Here is a 22,335-nt window from a genome sequence, read left to right as displayed (position 1 = left end):
TAATTGATTTAAAAATTTTGTTCCCCATGTCGAGTTTCCTTCCCATTTACTCCAATCAATTAGAGGCAAATTGAAATCACCCATAATAAGGCATTGACGCTTACTTGCCCATTCCATTTGCGTGTAGAGGCTTTTGTCATAATCTTCACAATCACCTGGTCTGTAGATTACTCCTACTCGTATTATAACCTTTGTTTCCAACTATCTCACACCATACAGACTCTATACTAGCATGTGAAATGTCTGAATCCGGGAAAGCTATTGTCGCACTCAGGCTGCTTCTGATAAGAAACATTACCCCACCACCCCTTCTATCTAACCTATCCTTCCTAAATACCTTATACAAGCCATACTGAAACTCATCATCCCCAATTTCCGGGTGGCACCACATCTCTGTAAGCCCTATTATGTCCGTGTTACTTGTTTTAACCAGCAGTTCGAATTTGCTCATTTTATTGACGACACTTTAACGTTCTAGAGGATGTGAAACAGATCCCCGATTTCTTTTGACTCTGATGGCAGATGTATCATGCATTGGCTCATGCATGTTTAAAGGCTAGAAGGTTGACCGTGGTAGGATATCTTCAGAATACACACCTCAGCTTTGTTTTCTGAATTTTTTGCTGCTGTGCATTTGTCATTCCACCATGGTGGATGTTTTTGGAATTGCAGTTGTAGCTGCCTGGATGATACTGTGATGTATGTAACTGCATTATTGATAGGCTCTTGACTGACTGCAGTGATGTCAAAATTTGCTAGATGTTGAAAGACATTCCAGTCAGCCTGATCAATCTTCCACCACAGTAACCTAACAGGAAGACACTGTCTCCCATTAATTAGAGTGGTCATCACAGGGAGATGATCACTTCCATATGGATTCTCCTCCACCTCCCAAGTTATTGATGGAAGAAAAGAAGCGGAGCAGATGGAAAGAGCAATTGCAGAAAAAGCACAGGTAGGCAAGTGGAAAAAGGTTTGTTCCCACATTTAAGAGGGGGAAGTCATTGAGCATGTGCTCTATGACTCGTCCCCTTCCACAGGGTGTTATGTCCATTAAAATCCCAAAGAAGTAAGAAAGGGGGAAGCAATGGCATTACAAGGTCATCAAGCTCCCTCTGGGAGATATCAGTCCCAGGCTGCAAATAAACACAGCAGACAGTTAAAATGAACACAACTGTAAGGCAAATTTTTTCAGCCTCTATGCTAGTCATAAGTTGCAAAGGCTGAAAGGGAGGGATCCAGTTGCCCACAAGAATCGGGACTCCTGATGGGGTCATCATTTCCCTTTAAATAAGTCTCCTGTATTCAAAAACAGGCTGATTCGTGCTTTTGCAGGAGTGCCTTGATGTCTTCTGCATTTTGCTAGAACCATGACAATTTCACTGTAGGAATTTAGCCATTACAGAGGCTTGGTGGATCCGTCCGTCTTCCGAAGTGTCGAGGATTTATTTTATGTCTTGGATTTATCTCTTTTGGGGAAGTATGTAATGCTGTCCTGTGTCCATTTCCTCCTCCGCAAAGAGTTCCAAGACTGAGTCATCAGAAACCTCCATTTCTACATGCGTATTTTCTTGTTTCGCTATTGGTGGTTAAAATTTTCTGATATTGGAATGACTGAGATTTCTCTGCTTGTTTTTCTAAGCTCAGTAAATAGCGAGCAATGGGCATAAATTACTCTATCGATGGTATGGTCATTTCTGTTTGAGTTTCAACTGAACATTTCTTGGCAACCTTTTTCAGCATATGTTGCCTTATTGCTATTTACCGGTTTAACTGCTTTTCTAGCCTCCTGGTACGAGATGTTCAGCTCATACCAGGAGGTACAAGTTTCCTTTTCTTCCTCCCACCTCTGGCATGCTCTAGAGTAGGCAGGGTGTTGCATTAGCATTTTATTGCAGGCGGGATTTTAAACTTTACATTGTCATTTCATGGTCATCTCAACCACAGCGAGCCCAAGAAAGAGCACCATGGCAGGCCTTTTGTGAACGTCCATATCTCTGGCACTTGCAGAACCTTAACGCTGTGTTTCTCAACCTGTGTGCCGCAGCACATTAATGTGCTGCGAGTATGTGTCAGGTGTGCCGCGAAAAATGCAAGTAAAAAAAATTTATAAATCCAAGTTTTATAATAAAAATTAATTAAAATAAAAAAATTCATTTTTTTACGCTGCACCGATCCCAGCACCTTCCAGCAGTCAATGAGACATCACGTTTTGATTCTTGTACTAGATCTGCTCACCTTTAATCCTTTATTCACCTTTTGATTCTTAGTACTAGATCTGCTCACCTTTAATCCGTTATTCGTCTTTTGATTCCTAGTACTAGATCTGGTCACCTCTAATCCTTTATTCACCTTTTGCTTCCTAGTAGTAGATCTGTTCACCTTTATTCAGCTATCCTTATCATTTGAGAAACTCTCCCAGGCACCCTGCAGTTGTATAAGTGCAACTTGTAAGCAGCACAGTAAGAAATTTCCTTTGTGTTTTTATATCTCTAAAACGTCATATTCAGTTAATTTATGAAGAACAAGTAGTTTCAAACTGTATTAGTACATTCTAGAAGCAAATTTAATTTTTTTTTTAATTATTAGCGATGGATAAATTTTTAGTGAAAGGAAATCAGAAAAGGCATATTGATAACAACAAACAATCATCAACATCAAAAAAGAAAATATGTTGTTGTAAACATGATGATGATTATTTGACGATAGGATTATCGTATACTGGTACCCAAGATTGTCCTCTACCTTTATGTGTGATATGTGGTTTAAAATTGTCAAATGAATCAATGGTGCTGAGTAAATTGCAGCATCGTTTTCTAAGGAACATAACAATTTATCGTCCAAAACTATGGAATACTTTAAAAGAATGCAGGCCTCTACTAGAAAACAAGGTACAGCATTTTATAATATGGCTAAAATATCTGATAAAGTGCAAGAAGCTAGTAGCTATTTGGTAGCCGAACTAACTGGTGGCAAAAAAAACAGAGAAGAAATCTCACCTGATTACAGAAAGTCGGGTAATCGTGAAAAGTATTTTGGGAGAGGAAGCTGGAAAAAAAATTAATGACAGTACCACTTTCGAACAGCACAATTAGCAGGTGTATTAAAAAAAAAAAAAAATGTCCAATGATACTGAAGGACAATTTGTTTGAAATATTAATAATTTTGGGCAACTGTTTGCATTGCAAGTCGATAATTCTACAGATATTAGTGGAAAAGCCCAATTAATAGCATTTGTCAGGTTTATCGAAAACGACACAATAATTAATCTTTTTTTTTCTTCTTCTTTTTTTTGTTGTTGTTGTTGTTGTTGTAAACAACTGAAAGAACAACCGGCCAAGATATTTTCAAAGTAATGAATAATTATTTACAAAAGTGTGGAATATTATGGAAGTCGTGTCGACATTTCTACCCATGGTGCTCCGGCAATGGCAGGAGTACTAAAAGGATTTGTAAACCTAGTAAAACAACAAAATTCAAATATTATTTAGGCCTTGAATAGGTTGAGCATGCTGAATTCTGATGGGATCCTTCCACTTGTTCAGATTACGAACCTAAGGGGGCATAAATTCAAAATTAAGAAAAGACAGATGTAGAATAGATGTGCGGAAATTTGCCTTTAGCCAGCAGGTGGTTAATTGCTGGAACAAACTTCCATCTGTCGTTGTGGAAGTTGATAGGTTAAATAAATTTAAGGAAGAACTGGACAGGCATTTGGAGGAAATGGTGTGATTTTTTTTTTTTTTTTTTTGGCTGATGCTGCATAAGCTCATACACTTTCTTTCTTGCATCACATGCCACTACTACTACTACTACACTCTTTAAGACACAGAAAAGTTCCAGTAGCAAAGACAGTTGTACCCAATTTAAAACTTGTACTTGATCAAGTTTTACTGTTTGCATTGCAAGTCGATAATTCAACAGATATTAGTAGGAAACCCATTTAATAGCATTTGTCAGGTTTATCGAAAACAACACAATGATTAATCTTTTTTTTTTCTTCTTCTTATTTTTATTTTTTTTTGTGTAAACAAAAAAAAAGAACAACCCGTCAAGATATTTTCGAAGTAATGAATAATTATTTACAAAAGTGTGGAATATTACGGAAGTCATGTGTCGGTATTTGTACAGATGGTGCTCCAGCGATGACAGGAGTACTAAAAGGATTTGTAAACCTAGTAAAACGACAAAATTCAAATATTATTTAACACACTCTTTTAGACAGAGAAGTTCCAGTAGGAAAGACAACTGTACCCAATTTAAAACTTGTATTTGATCAAGCAGTTAAGATGGTCAATTATATCAAAACTAGACCACAAAAAATAAGTATTTTTGGAAAATTATGCGAGAAACTGGAGTCTGATCATTTTTCTTAAATAATGCATACTGAGGTTCGGTGGCTATTGAAAGGAAATGTACTCGTGTCTATGTACGAGTTGCGTGAGGAAATACTCATATTTATTTTCACTCGAGCAATCAGAATTTTGTGATTATTTAAGTGACGAAATTTGGTACAGTAAATTAACTTTTCTAGCAGATTTATTTGCACATCTTAATAAATTAAATAACAGTATCCAAGGTCCATAGGAAAATTTACTCACTTCTACTGACAAGTTGCTCGCCCTTAAAGAATAAGTTGAGTACAGAACTCCCCGACTTACATAATACTAGACTTATAGAAATTCGACTTTACGTAAGTTTTTGCCAGCCAGTACAAACTTAAAAAAATCACGGAAATGTATTTTGCATCCCATAGGAATAAACGGAGGTATTGTGAAAATATCGTAATGTGAATCCAATAACACTTTTTTTTTTTTTTTTTTTTGTAATTTGTTCCAAGTCCTTGGAAGTTGAAAGTTTCACTATATTACTAAGCTATTTATTTCTCTAAAGGGTCATATTTATAATGGAAATTGCACTACCCTTTCATCATTATCATATGTTCCTGTTCTAAGAATCAATTTTGAACGCATTTGTGATATTTTTCTAAAACACATTTCTGGAGGTCACAACCATAAAATAATTTGCATTTTCCGGTTTATTGGGCTTTTCTGTTAGTGCATCTAATTATAAATGGGTAATAAACTCTATCTTATTGCATTTGCAATGATACCGATAACTGCAATTGTGTGGGTTTTTATGTTATTATGGTGAAATGAGTTCCCTTTCACTGAAATCTTCAATCATATGAAAAACAAATTTTAAGAAACTTCTCTTCATTCCTATTTACGTATTACAATGATGAAGGGAAAGCGATCAACGGAAAGTGCAAGTGGTGGTGGTAGTGCCAGGAAACAAAACAAAATTGATTCAGAAATGAAGATGAAAATGATCAAGAAGTACGAAGCAGGACAAAGTTTGTTATCTATTGCAAGGGAATTAGGCCTTGCTGCTTCAACAGTAAATATATTTTAAAGGACAGTGTGCATATAAAAGAACATGTCAAAGGATCAATGCACTTAAGATCAACGGTGATCACTAAACAGCATTCAGGTGCTATATCAAAGATGGAACAGCTATTCATAATATGGATGGAAATTCAGATTCAGAAGCTAGTGCCTCTCAGTCTAAGGACCATTCAAGCAAAAGCAACAAGTACTTATAAAGATATTAAGGATAACTACGGTGAACCCCAACCCAAGTCCATGGCAAGCAATAGGTGGTTTAATAGTTTCAAGCATTGCACTGGTTTCCACAATGTTCAAGTATGCGGTGAAGTCGCCAGTGCCGATCTGCAGCTGCAGAGAAATTTTGTGATGTTTTGGAAAAAATTATTGATGAAGGCAGCTATTCGATGCAGCAAATTTTTAAAGTTGACAAGACTGCACCCATGCATTTCCGATCGAACCAGAGAGCATGGATAACAATATCTCTCTTCGAGGATTGGTTTAAATGCTGCTTCATTCCAGAGGTTGAAAAATATTGTAAAGACAACGACATTCCTTTCAAGATTTTGCTTCTATTAGATAATGCTCCTGGACATCTTACGCATCTAGATGATTTCAGTTCGAACATGAGTCATATTTCTACAGACAAACACGACTTCACTCGTCCAACCTACGGATCGGGGTGTTATTTCGAATTTAAAAGCATACTATTTATACAAAATATTTTCTCAGGCATTGTCTGCAGTAGACGATGAGAAAAATTTTATATTAAGAGACTTTTGAGTTAAGAATATTTACCACGCCATCTTAAACATTAATAAGGCCTGGGAAGAAATTACTAAAAGTTGTTTAAATGGCACATGGAAGAAAATGTGCTCACGGCATGTAGGGTTTGAAAAAGACGAATCATATGAAGAGGTTACAGATAAGATTGTAAAGGTTGCAGAGCTACTCCAGTTGGAAGTTGTTGCCAAAGATGTGGAGGAGTTAATAGAGTGAGAAGAAAAGGAATTATCTAACAAAGAACTTATTGACTTGCAGGCAGCGATAGTGAAAGAAGAAAATGCTGACAAAGCTCAAGATGAACCAAATGAGGAGCCAAGATGCTTCATCACCAGAGAGAGAGAGAGAGAGAGAGAGAGAGAGAGAGAGAGAGAGAGAGAGAGAGAGAGAGAGAGAGAGAGAGAGAGAGATGGGAATGACATTTCGCGAAATTGCATCAGCAATGGCGAAGTTTGAGAAGATGGATCCTGACAGCGAATAATTCTTAAAAGTTAACAGAGGGGTGATTGATATGCTTGCTTGCTACAAAGAAATCTACGATGAAAAGAAAAAAGCCACCGTCTGTCCAATCATCCATTAATATGTTCTTTCATAAGGTTGAGTGGCTGACCCCTTCTAAATCTCTGCAGCAGCATACTTATCAGCTGAAGACTTAGATTCTGGCAATGATGCTCAAGAGGTAAAATTTACAGACATTATGCCTGTCTCCTCTCTTTTTTTGTAATTTTATAATTTTGAAATTTTTTTTAAATTACACGCATTTGTAGTTTTTCCTGTGCACGAGATAAAAAATTGAATAAATACAATAAACGATTCTATTTACATGTTCATCGAACATTTCTTTTTTGATTCAGTCAATTCAACGAGCACAGCTGCAAGTGCTGCACAAGCATGGGGGAAATTCCAACTTACATAGCATTTTGCAGAACACAACCTTTATGTAAGTCAGTGTTCCTGTGTAAGGAAAAAATATGCAAATTAAAAAAATTTAGAAATGATCCCTCGACTGCAAAATGAATTATATTTAAAATAATTAATGTAATAAGTGAAATGTTAGAGCTGTTAAAGACAAAAATTGAGCATTACTTCCCATACCTTGATACCAAAAAAATTTGTGGGTAAGACTAAAATAATTAATGTAATAAGAGAAACATTAGAGCTGTTAAAGACAAAAATTGAGCATTACTTCAGATCTCTTGATACCAAAAAAATTTGTGGGTAAGAGACCCATTTTCAACTAGAAACCTTCCGAATCTGCAAGAGGAAGAAGAATTTGCTGAGATCCATAGTGATCAGTCGTTGGAAATTCACTTTAATAACACTAATATTATCAAATTTTGAATCAAAATTCAAAATGAATATCCACAAATTTCTGAAAAAGGCAATTAAAATTTATTGCCATTTTCCACTTCCTACTTGTGCGAAACAGGGTTTTCTGCTTTAAACGAGATTAAACAGAAAAAAAAAAAAAAAAAAAGAGAGAGAGACTAAAGTCAGTAGAAGATGATCTGAGAGTAAGCCTATTCACAATAAATTCTCATATTAAAAACTGTTCTAAAATGTTATAATTGTATATTTGTTTGTTTTTATATAATTATGTTAATTTTTTATATATTTTCTTTTAAATTTCATGCAATTTATGTATGTTCAAAAAAGAACATTAAAGCATTAAAAACAAATAATAAATGTATTATTAAATATACCCAACAGAAATAACTTTCAGTTTGTGAATACAGTCATACCTCGGTTAACGTTACCTCTAATAACGAAATCCACAATTTCAAGTCCCATTTAACATAAAAAATATTCCAATTTAAAGCCAACGCCCAATAATCATCCGATTGGTGACTGACGGCAACTCGTTACGTACTCCCGAGTGCCTCTGAGCTCTGGGTGTGTCTGTTATAACAGTTTTGCACATCATTCACCTAATTTAGTCATTGTTTACACTTTGTGGGGTGTGTTTCAGTGTGGCGCATTTCAATAATTGATGTAGGTTCTTTGAATAGCCTTACATAATGTAGATTTTGTAAATTTTAATAGAAATATTTTTTTTTTTTTTAGTTAAAATGTTCAGAATCAAAGAAAAGAAAAGCAATTTCTTTGGAAACTAAACTAAATATCGTACATGTTGAAAGCAGCAAAAGAAAATCCGATGTGGCACATTCTTTAGGATTAGCGCAATCAACTTTAACAACCATAATAAGTCAATCAGAAAAAATAAAACAGTCTGCTCAGAATTGTACAGATGTTACAGCGACAAAATTAACTCGGTTAAGGAGTCCAATTTTAGAAAAAAAATGGAGAAAATGTTAAGTTTGTGGATAGATGATATGTCACAACGTCATATGCCTTTAAGTCAAATGGTGATTCAAGAAAAAGCATTATTTTTGTTTAATCTAAACGCCTGAAATCTAAACAAACTGAAGAAATTAAGGAAACTTTTGGGGCTTCTCGCGGTTGGTTCAAGAAATTTAAAAAACTGGCCAGGATTCATAGTGTAAAATTAACAGGAGAAGCTGCAAATAAGTTTCCAGAAAAACTAAAGGAAATAACTGAACGTGAAAATTTTCAACCAAATTTGGTGTTCAATGTTGACGAAAGGGGTTTGTTCTGGAAATGGCTACCATCAAAAAGCTTCATTTCTATTGAAGAAAAATCAGCTGCTGGGTTCAAAGCAACCAAAGACTGTTTAACATTACTCTTTGGATCAAATGCCTCCGGCAATTATAAATTAAAATTGTTAATAGTTCACCATTCGGAAAATCCGAGGGCATTAAGGTAACATAAACACGAATTTACCTGTTATATGGAAAGCAAATAGAAAAGAGTGGGTTACCAAGGAGTTATTTACTGATTGGTTTGTTAATCACTTTTGTCCTGAAGCAAAACTGTATTGTCAAAAAAAACGACCTTGAAGAAAAAGCTCTTTTGTTGTTAGACAATGCTCCGGGACATCCTACTGATCTTAACACGTTGGACACATGCATTCATGTCAAAGTTGTTTCTTCCAGCAAACACAACTTCCCTGATTCAACCATTGGATCAGGGAGTAATACCATCATTTAAAGCTTATTATCTGTATCGAACATTAAGCAATTCAATTGAACTAGAGGATAAAGAGGAAATGACAGTTAAAACTTTTTGGAAAAACTACACCATTAAAAACACAAATGAAAACATTGATAGTTCTTGGAAAGAATTCACTAAGAAATGCTTAAATGGAGATTGACACAAAATATGGCCAGAAGTTGTACTGGAAGAAGAAAATAACATCCAAGAAATTAGAAATGAAGTTATCCAGATGGCTTAATCAATAGGTTTCGAAAATGTCGATGAAGAGGTTATTAGAAATTTATTGAATGCAGAAGATGGTTTTTCAGTGGAAGATTTAGAAAACCTTGTTAGCAACGAAGACAAAGAAAATGAAGACGAAGTTAAAGAAGTTCCTGCCGAAAAAGCGTTAACAACCAAAGATTTAAAAAGGTGCTTAAATGACATTGAAAACATTTAAAATTTTTTTAGTGAAAATGATCTTGATTTAGGAAGAAGTGTTATTGTTAAACGATTAGTGTTAAATGCAATAACTCCGTATAGGCAATTGTTAAATGAAAGAGGGAAAAAAAAAGCATAAACAATCAACTTTAGACTCACATTTTAAAATGTGATTTCACTTTGTATGCAAGTTGACTGTTTATTTAATAAAACCTTTCTTTGTTCGAAAAAAAGTTTTTCATTTTCTTTACGTAGGAACGTATCCCTATTGTGGCCATAGTATTTTTACCTCTGAAAACGAAGTTTCGCTTAACGAAGTAATTTCGTGGAACGCATCCTATTCGTTAATCGAGGTATGATTGTATATATAATTTTTGTTTATTTTTATTTATATATATATATATATATATATTACAAATATATATATGTATATATACAAAGGGTACTAGGAAAGTTTTGCAATACAGCTTTGTTTATTTAATTTTTTCAAAGTAATTTCCTCTACATTCAATACACCTCTCCATCCTCCGAAACCAATCTTTAAACCAGTTCTGCCAAGTTTCACTAGGGAGTAAAGCACACTCGTTGTCCCAAGCCCGTAGAAGGTCCTCATCACTGGAAAACCGCCTCCCTTTTAGCTTAATTTTCACATGCGGGAATAGTGCAAAGTCGCAGGGAGCAAGGTCTGGACTGTAGGGAGGGTGCTCGAGAAGTTTCAGTCCTGTCGTGGTCAAATATTCGGTGCAGGCTTTGGCGCAGTGAGCTGGAGCATTTTCGTGATGGAGGTACCAGGTGTCCATTCTTGACTTTGGCCGCAGGTTCTTCATAGATCCAATGACTTTACGCAGGCATTGTTCAGTATACCACTTAGCTGTGACTGTCTTCTGCGTGTCCAAAACGACACGTTCCACAATTCCACTCGATTTGAAAAATACAGCTATCATTTTCTTCTTTACAGATCGGGATTTTCTGACAATTAGGGGTGTGTCGTCATCATCAAAGACCCAAACTTTGTTTTGAGCCTTGGTCAGCAGATCGTAATAGTACAGCCAAGTCTCGTCACCTGTCACGATGTTGTTCACATACCGAGATTGTCCCTTATCAAACGTTTTTAACATCTCCCGGCACCAAGTCACACGTCGTGTCATCTGCTCTTCAGTCAGTTGATGCGGCACCCAGAGAGAACAAAGTTTCTTCACGTGCAAATGATCTTGCAGAATCGAACGAATTGCTGGTGCATTTAGGCCCAAAGTATCCTCTATCTGTTGGTAGGTCACTCGCCTGTTTTCGTCAAGCATTTTCCTCACAGCAGTAACGTTTTCCTCCGTAACTGACGTTCGTGGCCTTCCCGGCCTCTCAGAATCCTCCAGAGTGAAATTTCCCCTTTGGAATTCTCTATACCACCTGAATATCGTTGTACGATGTGGACAATCATCATCTAGTGCAAGAGTCATTTCTTCTAAGCACTGGTCTATGGTTAAACCACGCGCGAAATTATACCGCAAAACTGTCCTTATCTCATTTCGCGACCACGATACCATCGCAAGCACTTTACACTCTCACTACTAATGAATAACTGAGCCCATCGACTTGGCGCGGCGGCTACTGTGCACGTATGAACATGTCTCAACATGCAGCAACAAGCAGCTTCCTGTGATTCATTGTTGCGTCATATTGCAAAACTTTTCTAGTACCCTTTGTATTATATATGAGTATAATGGTGATTGTAGTGTGCCACAAAATTTTAGCATCTTTCTAAGTGTGCTGCAACAACGAAAAAGTTGAGAAACACTGCCTTAATGGATTTGGATGCAATTCAGATAACCAGCTTTAACCTCATTAGGTGATGTTGGTGCATTAAAAGTAAGGATCATGGTTTTCTAGTCGGGACTAGAATATGTCACTCCTTGTGATTTCGTTTCTGGACAGATCTCCTCTTCAGACACTTCAAGATGATCCCGTTCAGAGATCACACCTTGGGATGAGTTCAGTGTCTTGTGGGGTTTCACTTTTATTAGTATTTCCCCCAATAAATTTGGCATGGAGGAGCTGTTCAGAGTGTTTATCAACTTCATTTTGACAAGGATATCCCCAGAATGCAGTTGTTTTACAGATTTAGGAGAGCTACCAACCCTTCTGAATAAGGAAGAGTGACATTTTCCCTATAGGCTTCTCTCCAGTGGAATGAATTATCAGGTATCTAGGTGTTAGACCTAGATACCGGTTCTAGAGACCTATTCTGTTCTGGGCCTCTTTGCCGAAGTGGTTTCTGCACTCATGTCAATGGCTTCTGGTAGGGAACATGTTGATGCCCCAGAAGAAAAATTTAGATTATTGGGATTTATAATGGTTTTGTTTTTGATTCAGTGCCTGGGCTCCCCACCCACCATAAAGCCCAAAGGGATGCCCATTACCCAGCAAGCATAGCTACCCTCGTGAGTGGGGTGCCAGGACTACCCAGACCCCATACCAGCACCCCTGCTAGTATGGGGTCTGGCTAGCCCTGGCCGAGCCATTCAGGATCATCTGTCTTTTCAAAGCAGGGGCCAAAGTGGTGTGTTGAAGCTGGGTCCCTCAACCATCTAGGATCCCCCTTTCTGAATTGGTGTGGATCGCAGTGCACAGCAAACACACCGGATTCCTACGCTGTGGGCATTGGAACCAGTATTGCTAATCTGGAGGACCAGAAACATCATTGGGAGATTCCCCTCAATATGTACTGGTGCCCATATCGAGGGACCGCATCACAACATGTGACTTGTGTGATGCAAAAGGTACAGGAAACCTGCTATGATAACCATCATAAAGGCACTAGGCTGCAACAAGGTTTGCACCCGGTGGTTCCCATAAATGATGACACATGAGCAGAAAAAAGTCCAGAAAGTCGTCTGTATGGAACTTCTCCAGCACTATGAGAGTGAAGGAGAGGTTTTTCTTTCATGCAGAGTCACAGGTGACAAAATCTGGGTCCACCATTATGACCCTGAAACAAAGACAGTGGCACCCTCAGAATTCACCACATAAGTTTAAAAAACAGCCTTCTGCTGTTAAAGTCATAGTAACAGTGTTTTGGGACAAAGATAGGATGATTCTTGTGAAAGTGAGGCACCACAATCAACTCAAATCAATATGTGGAAATGTTGAAAATCCACATCCATAGAGTTAGACCGGATAAAATCCTTAATGAGGTTTTTGTTCTCGCTGACAGTGCACAATCCCACACCAGTTTGCGCACGATGGAGGCCATTGCAAAACTGGAGTGCACTGTTCTTCCTCGCCCCTCTCACAGCACGGATCTTACACCTTCCGACTATTACCTCTTTGGCCCACTCTGTGCAGCCCATTTTGCAGATGACAACCAGCTACAGCATAGTGTTCGCAACGCCTTCTAGAGCAAGAGTAAGACTTTTACAGGGTTGGAATACAGCGTGACTCAGATAGTGGAAGTGCATAGAAAATGATTGTGACTTTGTGGAAAAATAAGTGTTTATTAATGATTGAGGATTAATTGATGTTAAATGCATAGTTGTATGAATTAAATTTCCTGAGGAAAAAAATAGGAGGCATTACTTTCGCCCACTCCTCATATTAAAGGGTATCCCATCCCTATAGAAGCAGTATCTCCTGTTAACATGCACAGACCAAGCTGAGAAAAATTCTATCCCATGAGCCTTGCACAATCTCTCCAGGTCGAACTGATTGACGACTCATATACTCCCTCTTATCATGTCTAGACAGAATTTTGGATACTTTCAAATTTTTTTTTCAAGTCGCGAGTTAGAATTAAATTTTTTTGTTTTATATAAAAGTAAATTAACTTAACAAATCAATACTATCTTTTAGGAGATGCAGAACCAAGCTGAAAGTTAATGAAATTGAATGAAATAATTCACGTATAAAAATAGAGGGTATTTCTGTAAATAAATGACAGTTTTTATTTTACGATAATTTTTAATATTTTTTACATTTGCTCCACTTCCCCCAATATTTAAAAAAAATTTTTTTTTTTTCTTTCGTTTAACATTTCCTTCCTTTTTTTTTTTTTTTTTTTAAACAAAATTATGACTTGATTTTCGATAAATATCCTACTCTAATGTTCAGCTTTATTTATTAATTTTAAGAAGTATCAAATTAATACAGATTTCAAAATATGTGTGGGAGTGAGGTCAAACAGGCCGAAATTCTCACCTCTTTCTTCTCCTTCTACCAAGTTACTTTCCTCCTCAGTTTCTTTTCTCACATCTGCAGGAAGAATTGGTTTTGGATATATTGGAGGTGGTGGCTTCTTTGGAGTGGCTGATGAAGAAATCTTAGCTAGGTGCAACTTTATGTGAGGTGTTTTTAAGGCTTCTTTAAATATCTCCTGAGCTTTTTGAAAGCTTACATGAAGTAAGCTCTGTCCATTGATCTCAACAATGCGGTCAGCAACTTGTAACCTACCATCTCTATCAATTCTACCTCCTGGTTCTATACCTTGAATGACAAGACCTGCATCCCTGAAAATTAATAAATATTTAATTTATGCATATGTAACGTCATAAATTATTTCTGCACGAGCAGTTATTTAAAACAAAATATCATGGACAAGAAGATAAGAAAATAAAAAATTAATTACTAAAATAAGTCAGTATACAGGAAAAGCTTTGGAATTTGGTATGAACAGGAATTAGAGCATCCTATCAATCTAGAAAAAGTCTATGGATAACAAGAGTAAAAACTGAAATGTTGAATATGTATTAATCATGTCAGTCATGCTGTAACCAACAAAAAGAACAGAACGATCGGGGGGGGGGGGGGTAATTTATCTGGTGTTGGTTTCAACTGTATCAAATTACAGTGTTATTTAAAAAAGACTAATTATTCTATATCAATTCAAACTTAAGAAAATAATAATTTAAAATCTATTTTCCAAAACCAGGAAATTATTGTTCGTGTTTAACGATCAGCAATTGACTCTGTTTCCAGGGAAATATATTGTGCAAAGGATAGGCAGAACAGCACCAGGTGTATCTATAGAGAGACAAAGTTAATGATATTGTAAAGTAGTTATTTTAAGAGATGTAAAAGGATCAACTGTCATACATATTGGCACTACATCAGTAGTGCCAATATGTATGACATTAAGAATAGAAGATCTCAGGATTTACTTAATAGTTATATGACAATGTTGAAAAACTTGCAAATTAGGATTAAATTTGAAAGAATCTGCAAATCTGCCCAAGCCCATATTATCTCACTTCCAATATCTTTGAACAGTAAGGGTCTCATCAAATTTATTAACAATATTAAACATTATCAATAATTTTGATTCAGAAATCTGATGAGAGCCTTGTCTATCAATTTGGCCTTGGCTGTTGTTCTTAAGATTTAATGGCACAAGGACTGCAAAGATCATATTGCACTTGTTCATAATCTGTTGTGACATAGGAGTTAATTAAATGTAATCATAAGCATAATCTGTTGTGACATAGGAGTTAATTAAATGTAATCATAAGTGAAATTTTAATAACTGTAGAATTAAGTAAGGTTATTGTTCCTATGAGGTGTTGCAGTGTTAAAGGCTCAGATACATTTAAAACAAATTTAAAAGCAGCAGTCCTGTCAGTTTTATAGGGCAGACATCTGAGGGCGTGTTTTTCAGTTTAACATTGGTAATTTATACACTGAAGAGGATCTTTCTCCACAAGAAGAAGAAAGAAGAATCAGATAGGTGTGGCCAATCTCTGTTCTGGCAAGAATAACTTCATATTGATTCTTACCAAAATCCAGAATTCCTCAGTTGTGATTCATGTTTAATCTATAACAGTTTATTGTTAGCCCGAGCTTACCATAGTTCCACTGATTACGACACGCATGTTGGATGAGAGGTTAACAGTCTGAACCTGGAATCTGTGCCTATGTATAAATACTGGCTGACAAGGAGCTTGGCAGCCTCATCTGCATTTTCATTTCCAGGATTTCAGTATACACCCTGGAATCCAGAACTTCACTGGCTGGCAAGTCACACCATGCAGAATCAGCAATGATTGAATTTATTTTGTAACAGAATGGAGGAGAGGATATTTGCATTGCAGAACTCAGGGAATCAGTATAAATTACAACCTCATGAGTGGAAGTAAAGTTTATATAATCTAGGGCTAATTTAACTGCATATAGTTCAGCAGTGTACTCTGCAATCTGCTGGGAGAAACAAATATTGTGAAAGTAGAAAAAGACTGCGTCACCTAATGCTGTGTCTGACTAGATTCATCAGTGAATATTTCAATGCAATGCGAATTTTTTGTTGCTTGTGCTGCTCACAGTTGTTTCTTATTTATAATTTGCTATGGATTGCTTTCCCCATTTACAAAAAATAGTTGTCACAAAATGGTAAATATACAGCTTGTGGAGGATCGGATTCAGGAGTTTCTTGTAATACATCATCTAGATATACATTCCAATGTTGTAATTATTATTGAAGCCATATTCCTACAGGTTTATTTTATCTAGGCTGGTTGCTGTAGTTCACTTTTGCGGTTCAAGTAGATATAACTATATAGGATGAGTTGGCAAGCTCAGTATTTTGGTAGAATAATTTAGAAGTTTCAGTTTTCTCCAGAGATGAAACAGTGGTCCTTTTGATTCTATGTATAAAATTTGAATAGAGGATGTCTGGAAGGCTCCAAGGGCTATCCATAAGGCATCATAACTAATTGGGTTAGGCTACTCAAGGGCACTCTTGCTAGAAGAATTATATACAGGAGTACCATAGTCTATTGAGATCAGACTAGTGTGTAGCACAAGTGAAGCAAAGTGTATCGATTGGACCCCATGTCACAGCTGAGATTATTCTAAGGATATTCATCCTTTTTTTGGGCAGCTAGTTTGGATATTCAGTATATGTTTTTGAAAATTGAGTTTACTGTCCAAAGTTGGGTCCAAGAAATAGAAACTAACTGAGAGCATTATAGAAAGTCTTCAGTCATAATTCAGATTCAGGGAATAACTTTCACTTCTTACAAATAAATACTGCAATAGTTTTCTGTTCAGAGAAGGAGCAGCCATTCTGTGATGTCCACAGTTCTATTTTATTGATTACAGTATGTAGGTATGATAGTAATCATACCTACATACCAATAGTCATCAGCATAGGCATGTTTCAATAGAGCACGCCCAAGAATTGCACCGTGTTACTTCTTGTGTGAACGACTTGGAGAGGGCATTTTGATAATGAACTTAAAGCACAGGTGTTAAAAAAGCTCTGTATTAGAAGTGACAAATGTCCTCACAACCAAGCATGTTTACATCTCGAAGAACAGAAAATAGACCTTCATAAAAATAGACCAAGTGGTCTATTTTTATGAAGGCATTCCCATGTTAGCTTCAACTTTTACCATAAGATCCAAAGAGGATCTGTTTTTCTGAAATCTATATTGATTTTTGCTCATTACTGATTGTTACTGTGATTCCAGATACCACTTAAGACAGACTGATGTGGATCATTTTTTTTCAATGTTTTTCTGAGCAGCTAGAAAAAGAAATTGGTTGATAATTCTGTGGATGTGACTGGTCTTTTTTTTTGGTTTAGGAAAAGCCGGTACAACTGAGTGACACCAAGTGCTAGGACAGTAGTTTTCGGAGAGGATTTGGCTGAAGAAGATCAGTAAGGAACAAAAGTTGTTGTTTTCATGTAATTGTGCAATATGATATAAAATATCCCATCAGGAGTAGCTGTATTGTTAAGTGAGCTAATTAAAAATTCTTGTAACACTGTAAAATAGTATATGTTTGGTTATACAGTAGTAAATGATTTGTGGTAAAGTTTAATTCATCTCTTTCTCTGCTACTGATTTAGTATTTTGAGAGGCTTTATCACACAAATTCAATGCCGATACATCAGAGAATGTTTCTCCAAAGGCACTTGTGATGTCTTTGAGATGTGATATATCCTGCCCATTTCAAAGAAGAATCACTACAGAAGTTGTTGATGGTGGGGGGAAATGGTAAACATAATATCACGTCTCTATTAAGAATTATCCTAATCTCTAATCTCTCTTAGCATAAGTGCATGTCAAATATTGCTTGCCACTGCAGGATGGATGCAGCCTTAAATTAATGTTGAGGGAAATGGACCATAATCTGTCATGCTGGTCCAGTGCGGATTGGCAGATGACTGTATTTGGCAGTCAGAGGCTTGAACCCCGGTATACTCAAGGAGTGTGTGCTATTGCACTCCTGCTCCTGACCACTCAGCTACTGAGGCAACTAGTCAAGTTTTTTAATTGTTCTCCAACTCAGTCAGATATTGGTATTGTTCATAATTGTGGATGCAAATCTAATACAAGAATCTTTTCTTGCTTGTCTTCTCACGTGATATGTTTTGGCTCTAAGTTTTTTACAATTGATAAGGATATTAGTTGGTGGATGGTTGCAGAAAAGATTCTGTGCTTTAGTTTTTTTCCTTTTTTTTTTTTAATTTGTGCACTCTATATTCCACCAGTGCTTGATACATTTTTCTTTTTCTATACGTGAATGCAGTATAGCATTTGGTGCATACAGTTACACCATTAATATGCTGGGACCTAATTACTTTATTATCAACTACAACATTAGTGCAATGGTACCCTCTGCTTTGAAAAATTTCCATTTTGTTACCCAACCGTTACAGTCTACTCTCAAATTTCCATTTTGTTCAACTTTCTGCTTTTGACATGGTGGTTGGTTGTTTGGTTTCAGCAGACTACTAGAAAAAGCTATAGTGATTACCAATCAGTGCCCAATCAATGGCTGGAAATAAGGCTGGAGAACAAATGGGAAGATCGATATTAGAAGTTGATCCTATAAGAAATTAACACATGTATGGAGACCTCACGTGTCCATTTGATGCTATCTCCAAACTGGGTGCAGTGCCATGAAATCACTTAGTAGACAGAATAGAGTTGGTATATACATAATGATCTCATCTAAGTGAGATCAATATTAGTTTGGATGGAAGTACAAGGATGGAAGTCTGTTCCACTCTTCCCTATCTCTTCCATCATGCAGTATGATTGATGACTTTTGAGGTTATGATGAACGTCGTGGCGAGATCCAATATTTCTTACATTTCGAAGGTACAGCTCTAAAACGGTTTTCGCAGGCCGGCCGCTAGTTAGTACACCGGACCGAACCTATTGGTAACTCTCTAGGAGGCTTCCGGATCAGCTAGTGTATAATCTTGCTGCCTCTACTCTGCCAGATAGTGACTGGAGGGAGTCCGAGTAGTGTGTATGCAGGGAGCATTGTCGAGGCCACGTTATGTCAAGGATCTGGGTATATTCTTACCACATGTACGCCATATCCAAAAATTTCATTACTTCATACAGCATGTCCCACCCACTTTTTCTTACTATTGAATACACCATGAATTGTCAAACTAATAGAACAAGCTTATCTGCGAAAATATCTAAACCTCCCAAGGATTTCCTAATTCATTTCACAAATATACGTGGTCTCAATTCTAATCTCAACGATGTTCATTTCCACTTGCAGTCTGCCAAACCCCATGTACTTTTTCTGACAGAATCTCAGTTATCGGTTGATTCAACTACTGCTCATCTCAGATGCCCAAATTATTCGCTGTATGATTCCTTTCGCCTCAAAGGTGGTACTTGTGCATATGTCCGTTCTGATATTCCCTGTCAGAGACTTGGCAATTTGGAATCTCCTCTCTTTGATCTTCTTTGGCTTAAAATCTCTCTGCCTCATTGTGTCAAATTCATGTGTTGTCTCTACCGTTCTCCCAACTCCACTAATCACTTGGAGCTCTTTGACTTCCTCTCGTTGCAACTTGACTTTCTCCAGTCCAACTTTCCTAACAGTGAGGTAATTTTCCTTGGTGATTTTAATGTTCACAACTCCAGCTGGCTTCCATTTTCTAGTCACACCGACCCAGCAGGTCGAAATGCTGAGGCTTTTGCAATTACTAATGACCTTGCACAGATTGTTCATTTACCTACAAGAAAACCGGACAATCCGAATCATACAGCCAATACGCTTGATCTTTTTCTCACAAACAACCCTTCTAAGTACACGGTCGAAGTGAGAGGTCCTTTAGGCTCTTCAGATCACAACTTGGTGATTGTCTCTTCTCCAATGGAACCTTTATCTCATGGCTATTCCCAACCTCGTGTTGTTTGGCATTATAAGAATGCAAAATGGGATGACCTGCGAGACTTCTTTTCTTCTTTTCCTTGGTCGGATTACTGTTTCAAAACTCCTGATGTCAACGTTTGCTCAGATCGTGTCAGTGAAATTATTCTTGCAGGAATGGAATCCTTTATCCCACACTCCACTTTAAAATCTCGTCCTTTATCTAAACCTTGGTTTTCCAATAAATGTGCTAAGGCTGTTCAAGAGAAGAATGTTGCATATCGTAATTGGCTTGTTTCTAATTCTTCAGTTTCATTTTCTGCCTACACCAAAGCTCGCAACAATTGTAAAGCAGTTATTAATCAGTCCAAACTAGAGTTTGAACAGGCTAAGAGTAGAAAACTTGCTTCTTGCCCTAATGGTAGCCGAGCATTCTGGTCCCTTGCCAAAGCTATTGGCCGCAACTTTTGCCCATCTCTGCTCCCACCTCTGTCCAAACCAGATGGTTCTGTTGTCACTTCAGCCAAGGATAAAGCTGACCTGCTAGCATCCCATTTTTCTTCCAGCTCATGTATTAATGAACTTGGTAAAACACTTCCCACCATTCCCAACTCGGTCCATTCAATGCCTCCTGTGGTCTTCCGTCAAAAGGATATCAGAAGGATTTTGATGAATCTTGATGCTAAGAAAGCTCCAGGTCCTGATGGTATTTCTCCACTTGTTCTCAAAATCTGTGCTCCTGAACTTACTCCTATTCTTTGCCGCCTTTTTTCACTTTCTTATTCCAAAGGTGTTTTTCCTTCTGCTTGGAAATTTGCTCATATCCAGCCAGTTCCTAAAAAGGGTGACAAATCCCTCCCATCCAATTATCGTCCCATTGCAATTACTTCTACTCTTTCTAAAGTAATGGAGAAATCAATTAACCGCCAACTCTTAAACTACCTAGAAACCTTCCGTCTGATCAACGATCGCCAGTATGGATTCCGTCAGTGTCGATCCACTGGTGATATTCTGGCTTATGTTACCCATTTATGGACTACTTCAATGGAAAGGTTCGGTGAAACACAAGTAGTTGCTCTTGACATCTCAAAGGCTTTCGATCGTGTTTGGCATAAAGGTCTTCTAAACAAGCTTCCACCTTATGGTTTGCCAACTGTTTTTAGTAATTGGTTATCCAGTTTTCTCTCTGATCGCTCACTGAGGGTGATGGTAGATGGCTCTCTGTCTTCTAACTTCTCCACTAATGCCGGTGTCCCCCAAGGTTCAGTTCTTTCCCCCACTCTTTTTCTTTTGTATATCAATGACCTTCTTCCATTGACTGGAAATCCTATCCATAGTTTTGCTGATGATAGCACATTGCATTCAACCTTCCATTTTGAGAAACCTTGCCCTGCTCAATCAGCTTCAACTTCTCGAAATTCTGCTACCAATTCCTTAAATGCCGATCTTCAGGTAATTCTCCAGTGGGGCAAAGACAACTTAGTTGATTTCAACCCTTCTAAAACTCAGTCTTGCCTTATATCTCGCAAAAAGGATTCTTCTGCTCCTATGCTTATCTTTAGTGACACTCCAATTTCTAGGCAAAAGGATATATCTCTTTTGGGGATTTCCCTGACTTCTAATCTCTCTTGGCACAAGCACATTACAAATATTGCTTCCTCTGCATCTAAAAAACTTGGTTTTCTCTTTCGCTCTCGGAGTTACTTTTCTTCCAAACAGCTGCTCACTCTGTATAAATCGCAAATCCGCCCTGCCATGGAATATTGTTCCCACATCTGGGGTGGTGCCCCCAAAACATCTCTCAGGCTTCTTGATTCCATTCAGAAGAGGGCAGTTAGGTTAATTAATGATTCATCTCTAACAGAGTCTGTCCACTCGCTTTCTCATAGACGTAATGTTTCTGCTGCATGCCTCTTCTACAGATATTTCCATGGGCACTGTTCTTCTGAATTGGCTTCTATAATTCCCGCTCTCTCTTTCAAAACAGTCCGAACACGTGCCGCCACCAGCCAACATCCATTTACTGTCCAACTTCAAACCCACAGAACCAACTTTTCATCTTCCTCATTTATTCATTCAACTGCCGTTTTCTGGAACAACCTTCCTTCATACGTATTTCCTGAAAATTACAATCTACAGAAGTTCAAGTCCAATGTCAACAAATATCTTCTTTCGTCTTCTCAACCTCCAACCCAAGCACGGTACTAAGTACTATAGGTTCTAATACCTCTCGTGTTTGGGGTTCTCATAAAAAAAAAAAAAACTCCCACAAGGGATGGAACCAATCTAGAACTGTTCCATGCTGCAACTGGATCTAGAAAAGTTGAGCAGATGGGCTTAGAGGTGGCAACTGAAGTTTAACATTGACAAATGTAAAGTACAGCATATGTGAAGCAGTAACCCCAGAGCAACGTATCAACTCTGTGGTACTACACTGACAAGGACTAGTAAAGTAAAGTGTGTTAGTTGTCTGATGGCACCAGGAGTTCCCCCCCCATCTCCACATTGTATTCTTTGTCAGTGACACAGAACTCTCTAGAAGCCAGAGATTTAAAAGTGT

At 37.3% G+C, this 22,335-nt stretch overlaps 1 protein-coding gene across 5 annotated transcripts in view; it reads right to left on the bottom strand.

The window, feature by feature from the left end:
* baz (par-3 family cell polarity regulator) overlaps positions 1–22,335 on the bottom strand; it is a 760,042-nt gene that overhangs the window by 431,853 nt on the left and 305,854 nt on the right. For all 5 annotated transcript variants that reach the window (XM_090374871.1, XM_090374873.1, XM_090374874.1 and 2 more), the window contains exon 8: positions 13,854–14,161. In XM_090374871.1, the coding sequence (XP_090230997.1) occupies positions 13,854–14,161 (308 nt within the window). The remainder of the gene's footprint in view (positions 1–13,853; positions 14,162–22,335) is intronic.

This window comes from Mastigoproctus giganteus, chromosome 1 (genome assembly GCF_048544385.1).
Source record: "Mastigoproctus giganteus isolate SK-2022 chromosome 1, ASM4854438v1, whole genome shotgun sequence".
In the NCBI taxonomy this organism is placed as follows: domain Eukaryota; kingdom Metazoa; phylum Arthropoda; class Arachnida; order Uropygi; family Thelyphonidae; genus Mastigoproctus; species Mastigoproctus giganteus.
The sequence above is the reverse complement of the archived record's forward strand: the minus strand, read 5'-3'. Positions and strand labels throughout refer to the sequence as shown.